This window comes from Gigantopelta aegis, unplaced genomic scaffold, assembly GCF_016097555.1.
Source record: "Gigantopelta aegis isolate Gae_Host unplaced genomic scaffold, Gae_host_genome scaffold61, whole genome shotgun sequence".
NCBI lineage: Eukaryota > Metazoa > Mollusca > Gastropoda > Neomphalida > Peltospiridae > Gigantopelta > Gigantopelta aegis.
Window position 1 is genome coordinate 44,671 of NW_024537374.1, and position 7,022 is coordinate 51,692.

The window sequence follows — 7,022 nt, forward strand, 5'->3', positions numbered from 1 at the left end:
AACCTTAAGAGACATATAGAGGACTCCTAACATTGGTTAAGAATTCTTATCTCAAACAAAATGGCTGCCGCTGCTGCATTTGGGGGACGCCGCCAGCGAATATTTAGGGACAGAAAGGACTTTTTTGCAATTTATACCGACGAAGAACTTCTAAAACGTTTTCGTTTAGATCGAGGTGGTATTTTGTTTGTTACGGACTTGGTCAGGGACGCCGTATCACCATCTACCTGCCGAAACAAGGCCATCTCGGCAGAATTAAAAATTGTCTGTACGTTACGGTATCTGGCAACAGGTAAAATGCAATTATGTTATGGCGATGACTTTGGACTTTCCCAGCCAAGCATCAGTAAGGTTATTACGGAAACGTTAAACGCCTTAACGACGCCAGTTATAATTCGACGTTTTATAACCTTTCCTCTCAACCATCATGAGGTGCGAATGAATGAAGCCGCATTTTTGCAAATTGCTGGATTTCCTGGCGTTGTCGGGGTTATCGACGGTACTCACGTCCGTATCCAGGCTCCACACAAAGACGAGCCTGAGTTTGTCAATAGGAAGCACTTCCACAGCCTGAATGTACAAGTAATTTTTGATGCCGAGTACAAGCTGATGGACGTGGTAGCCAAGTGGCCCGGGTCAACTCACGACGCACGGATTCTGCATGAGAGTGGCATAAAGCAAATGTTTGACCGGCGTCTCGTTCCCGGAGGATGTCATCTGCTAGGCGACAGCGGGTACCCATGTAAAACATGGCTCCTGACACCCTTCCTGAGACCTCAACCTGGCGACCAGTCACGCTATAACAGGTATCACAATTACATCCCCTTTACAACTATGTAGGATTGTTGAATGTTTCACACTACTATTCATTTCCATTTCGTTCTTATTAAGTGAATTTAAATATAACTACATGGAAACTACAGTTTACAAACATCACAAGATTGTTAGTAAATGTATTTGCTATACGAGGAATTAAATTACAAAGAAAAATCATAGACAGGTGGTCCACAAAATGCATCTGACACATTTTATTCACTTGGCAGAAATCATTGCATACAAAATCAACCTTTGCTTATATATTTTACTTTTAAAAAGATGCTCAATAAATAATACTGAACGAGTAATTAAATGTATCAATGTCATGCATTTGTAGGGCACACAAAAGAACCAGAAGTGTGGTGGAACGAGGAATTGGCCAGATGAAGAGGCGATTCCATGTTCTCCATGGAGAAATCCGCTTAACACCTGCCAAGACTTGCAAAGTAATTCTCGCATGCTCGGCTCTACATAACATTTGTAAAGCCCGTAACATCCAGATGCCACCAGATGAAGCTGGTGATTACCCTGACGATGATGAAGAGGAGGGAGACGAAGAAACGGAAGCCGCAGGAGCACCCAATCCACAAGGACATGGCCTGCGACATCGTCTTCAGTTCACCAACATTCACTTCCATGGTACTTAATCAGAGTAAAATAATATGATATATATATATGTTTTTTAATATGACGGCCACTTGTGGGGCCGCCAAAATTGGATGTCATATCCAGGTCCGAATAAATGTCAACAAAAATTTACAATTTTATTGTTATGCTAGAAATCTTTAATAAAAACTAAACAAATACACTGTACATCCAAATTTACGCTTACCCTCTGTACTAGCGTTAACGCGATCGGCTTACGAATTTTAGGTGCCATTTTTAGAAACAAAATGTCAGAAAATAAACAGCAACAGTATTTAATAATAATAACCTCAAGAGCTGACACGTTGTTTTCGGTAACAAGACTCAACAACTGCTTTTAATGATTACCTCCGATTACATCTCAAGGTGAAAACATCTGTTAATTGTCGAATACGAGCATGCGCCACTAACTACACTGGTCTACTAATTGCCGCCAGTTACCCGTCTTCAGCACTTGTCACAAGATTAAAGGATTTTGTTTCTTATCAAAGCTAACCTGGAACAATTCATGGAACACCGAACAACACCAAACATCTAACATGTTAATTTCTATATTAAAGAAGCAACCACAAAAGTGGCCGGCATGAGACTAAATGATACTGCAATGTATTCATCCTATTGTGTTTACAGTTATGACCTTTGACATGACGTGACCTGACACAACAGATCACTAATGCTTAATAAACAGCCAATCAAATAAATACATAACGGTTGCTACATATTGTAATCCTATAGCACCGCTCATGTTGTTATGTTCGTGGGTGGGTTTTTTTTAAAGTGAACATGATCGCTGATATTCCGGCTGAGAACCGGCTTTCAATTCAACATTTATCACGGTAAACTGCTGCATCCATTCTTTACAATGCATTTTTATGGCCGCGAAAACAGGTTCATTTTCGCCTTTTAGTTCGAAAATTGTGACCGGTAGCCGCGTTGAGCAGGTGGTTGACATACAAAGTTAAAACACATAGTAAAATACGTTGGGGAACCTCAACATGGCTGTCATAGACAGGTGGCCGCCATACAGTAAAATGAAACATTGAATTGTTTAGCTTATATGCAGATTTTTCTAACGCCTGGCAAAACTGTACCCGTCCATACATTAAAGAGAATCATTCTTTTTCGTGATAATTTATAATATGTTTCTATTCTTCACTTTTTTAATTTTATTAATTTTCAACATTAAATATTGTTTCTGCAACTCTAGAACATCTATTTTCAATTGTCTATATCTTCTTTTCGTTATCCATCGTCTGCATCATCGTCTATCCCACAGGGAACTGATTCCAAGATGACGGTTGCTGGTGGGTGGTTCATGGTGGAAGAGGTGGAGGGTGTTGACGGTTGAACTCTGAGGCACCACACTGAAACAGATGCATACATATTTTGACAAAGTTCGTTTACAAGGAGAGAGGTTACCCCTGGCAATGTACGGTATTGTTCATTTGATAGTCCCAGAGGGTTAAACCATAACATATCTGCTCTGCAGGGCAAGTTAACATTTGTTTACTTTTTTTTTTCTTTTTTTTTGTATTATAGGAACGAAGATGTACATGCATGTTTGTTACTTACTTTTAATGTTATCAAAGCGGGTTTACTAGTAATTTATTTTAAATACATATGCTGGGTAGGCGTTTCCATAGGCTTGTATCACTTTCATGCGATTATAGTTATCATCTTATTTGTTTTTCATTACTTTTTTTTGCACATTTCATTATAAACATAACAATTTATTTAATTTTTGTTCAAGGTTTTATTATATGGGAGGGGGGTGGGGGGGGGGGCGGGGGTATGGTTAGGCTCTGGGAACGCTGTATTGATTTGGGATGATGTGGTTAGTGTAGTGCTATTCTCTGAAAATAATGTATTTAGTGAAATAAAGAAATAAACAAGTTCATATTATTGTTATTGCTATTGTACCTTGTGCCTAAATCAATGACCTGAATCAATGACGAATTAAGGCCACCGTCAACCCCACTTATGGAAACATTGGAATGCCCCAAAACATCGTAAACCGCTTCAGCAATACCACTCAGGTTCATCACGGGACCGCCTCCTACAACAACAATAAAAAAGCAGAACAAATATTACTATAGAAAATGAATTTTTAAAATACAATAATTCCACGTATAGTATTTGACCATACCATTGCCCATTTTTACAAGATTTGCTTTTGTACATAAAAATTAGTCTATGTGTAAGAAAATATGAAGAAAAAAATGGAATTCCCCCTAAGGGACAGCAGCTTTGAACGAACCTATTTTAATGAACAAATATATCTAATATTTTACAAATACCCTTTCATTTCCAGAGGCCCCCCACCCCACCCCACCACTACATCCATGCATGTCTTTGGGCCATCAATGTCCAGTGGCGTATCCATGATTTTCTATGGGGGGGGGGGGGGCGCAGACTGTGCCGTAGATGCGATTTCCTGCAATCTTGACAGTAAAATATAACGTAAAAAATAAAACGTCTGCAGCGAATAAGGGGGGGGGGGCGTGCGGACCGTGCCCCCCCACCCGGATCCGCCATTGATGTCTTCTACTGCCTGCATTTAAAAAAAAATCTGATCATGGTACGAAATTACTAGGGCACGAAATAAGTAGGGTACGAATTCATATCAGGTACAAAAATGAACCTGGTACGAACCCCCAAAATGTTTCCATGTGGTGTTGTTACATTTGGATTGTCAGTAAATCACCAATATCTGTTTTACAAAATGAGACGATCCTGTGAGTTCATTCTTGTGACCACCACAGGGGGGATTTGACACTTCAAGTGATGACCGAATTGTTGGACCATGTACCCTGAAAGTCTTAAACAAGAACGTTGTTCTTTTTCCCGCCATCTTTCACTTTTCATACGGAATCGACTGACATGCTTTCGCGCTGTTTTGTAGTTGTTGAAATGTGATTGGGGGGGGGGGGGGGGGGGGGGGGGGGGGAGTGGAAATTTTAACCATATTCAAGGAATGTACGTGTTGCTACTGCCTCTGGATGTTTCCTAATTATTGTAAGTATCCTACTGTAATAAATATTATTGTCTTAAAATTTGAATATACATGTACATGTCATAATACTATTTACAAATTAGCTTCATGCAAATGATATTATTTAAAATAATTTAATACAAATTTAAAATATTCTTAAATAATTATAATGACACACAGTAGCCAATGTTAATTCTTGTGCTGGGTTGATTTACAGTCATCCATTCCCTCCGAAATGACAGAAACGGCGGTACGTTAGCTATTTTTAAACTCCATCTGCCATTATGACATAGTCTATGATTTAAGATGTCCTAGATTTTAAGCTCCGCCTACTGCCTACAAACCGAATCGATTAAATTTACATTAAATTAATATAAAAAGTATAACATGAATTGACCACAAAAATGTGTATTTTGTACATTCAAACATGTTAGTATTAGTAACACTTTATATATACATTTAAAAGAAACATTTATTGGGGCAATGAATAGTGTATTTCATGTTATAAAAGTAACGGAGGTTCATTATTCGTGCCACAAATGGAAATGGCTTTTTGCTAAAAGCAATCCAATTTTTAAAAATACTGAGAACAATCCTTAACTTTTTTTTCGTATGGCCTACATTGGTCATTTCCTTGTTTTTGTAATGGGCTCGTAAGGGCACGGAAAGACAACTCCCTAAGTTGTATCACGGGGACTTTTCTCGAACTTTTAAAACTAAATTTTCTCATTTTATGCAATTTGGTGTTTTGTTCTGGAGTGTGTAAATCAAAGAGAAATGGCTACTTTGTGAGTTTACTAAATCGTTCTTATTATTTTGTTATTTTGAGTAGGAATCGTGCGTTATGGGGCACGGAAATTAGGCACATCCACATGTCTACCGAAATAACTTACCTGTGCGCCTGCATGTGTGTCTTTTGCGTAGAAATTTCTTTTCGTGATCTACACTGGACGTTATACCACCGTTTCTCACAGTCTTTTCCGATGTTCGTAGCACGGAAGGGGAATGCGGCGTTTATTTCTTCGGGTGACTGCCAACCATGCTTCCTTCTTCTTCTTGCTTGTCACGCCTTCTCCAAATTTACCTCTTATTATGTCTTTCCTTTCGTCCACCAAACGAACTAAGCTTAACGTTTCGTCTTCGGTCCAGTTAGGTTTCCGTTTGGGTTTGCAGGACTCCATTACGATGACACTGACAGATGCACGTCTGCTTCTTTTGACACGTGGCGCTAAATATAGACGGGCTTTCCCCTAACTACGAAGGGAATTCCATCTGAGAATTTTCTCAAAGTCAAATTTAAGACTTAACTAAAAGTTGTCTCAGAAAATGTTTAAAAGTAAATTTAAGAATATTTTTTCCACTCAGAGTACTTTTAAGGTGTTAAGGATTTTTTGAGAATATTCTGAAAAAAATCTGAATATCTTTATAAATACACTGGTTTTCTTATCCCTCGAGTTGTTTCTAAAAGCCGGACTGCTTGCCTTGACCTTCCAAAAGTTATCGATCTGCACACGTGCCTTGTCGAAATTCTTGCCTCCAATTGAAAATGAATGTTCCACGTTACTATGGAGACGAGCCCCATCTTCTCCGGCAAGATCAAACACAAGAAAAAAATTAAGTTTATTTTGTTTAACGATTCCACTAGAATACATTGATTTATTAATTATCGGCTGTAGTCTTAGTTGTCTTACACTGATCTTAAATATGACATTAAGCAATATATCATTTCGACTTGGCAAGATGATTGGGGCGGTGCGGTTGCGAACAAGCTTCACTCCGTCAAATCAGTCCTGGAAGAGCGGCAGGAAGGAAGAAGTAATCCGAGACAGGAGTAGTATATTTTGTACGTAGCGGGGACAACAAAGGAAATACAATGGAGTCGCCTCCAATACAATGGATATGCACCTCCGGAACAATGGGTCCCCAATCCGCAACAATGGATGTGCACCTATTGTCTTTCCGGTTCAGTGGAGCGTATAATTGGTTTTTCCGGTTCAGTGGAGCGTATAATTGGGTTTTCCGGTTCAGTGGAGCGAATAATGGATTTTTGAACAAAAGAAGTGCACCTATTGTGCTGAGTGGATGACTGGCATTTTTTTAAAGGATGACTGGCATTTTTTCAAATTTTGGGCGGGAACGTCCGCGTTTCCAATGAGAACTAAAGTGGTGTTATTTATAGATAGTTTGAGTCAGTCTTTTGTGTTGGCTTGGTTTTTAGTTGTGACAAGGGTGATGGGTACAAAGACTTTGGTCTAAATATAACTTTGAAAGGTTTAACTTGTTACAATGATGAATAATATTTTTTGAATAGAACAAACCAGTTGAAACCGGTTATTTGTTATTACTATTAACCAATCGCAACCAGTCTTTTTAAACAATGCATTTGAATATATGTTATAACATAAAAGAGAAGTGAAATATTTATTATCTTGTTAAGGATTTGCGTTGAAAGATGAACTATAACGACAGAAACAGGCTCTTTACTTAAGTGGAAAAGTTTTACGTAGAATGCAGTTTTAATGAATCAATAGGGAAAAAACAACTTGTGGTTTAAGAGGGTACTTTGAAT

General features: G+C 38.5%; 2 protein-coding genes across 2 annotated transcripts; one reads left to right on the forward strand and one right to left on the reverse strand.

The window, feature by feature from the left end:
• The first annotated feature begins 378 nt into the window (after positions 1–378).
• LOC121367222 (putative nuclease HARBI1) lies at positions 379–1,703 on the forward strand. Its single transcript, XM_041491332.1, has 2 exons — positions 379–806; positions 1,130–1,703. Exons 1-2 carry the CDS (start codon positions 439–441, stop codon positions 1,461–1,463), a joined length of 702 nt encoding a protein of 233 aa, XP_041347266.1. The 5' UTR covers positions 379–438; the 3' UTR covers positions 1,464–1,703.
• A 1,016-nt stretch (positions 1,704–2,719) lies between these two features.
• LOC121367223 lies at positions 2,720–5,634 on the reverse strand. Its single transcript, XM_041491333.1, has 3 exons — positions 5,514–5,634; positions 3,382–3,517; positions 2,720–2,825 (listed from the first exon to the last, which is right to left on the reverse strand). The coding sequence occupies exons 1-3, from the start codon at positions 5,632–5,634 to the stop codon at positions 2,720–2,722; spliced, it is 363 nt and encodes a 120-aa protein (XP_041347267.1).
• Between the last annotated feature and the right edge of the window lie 1,388 nt (positions 5,635–7,022).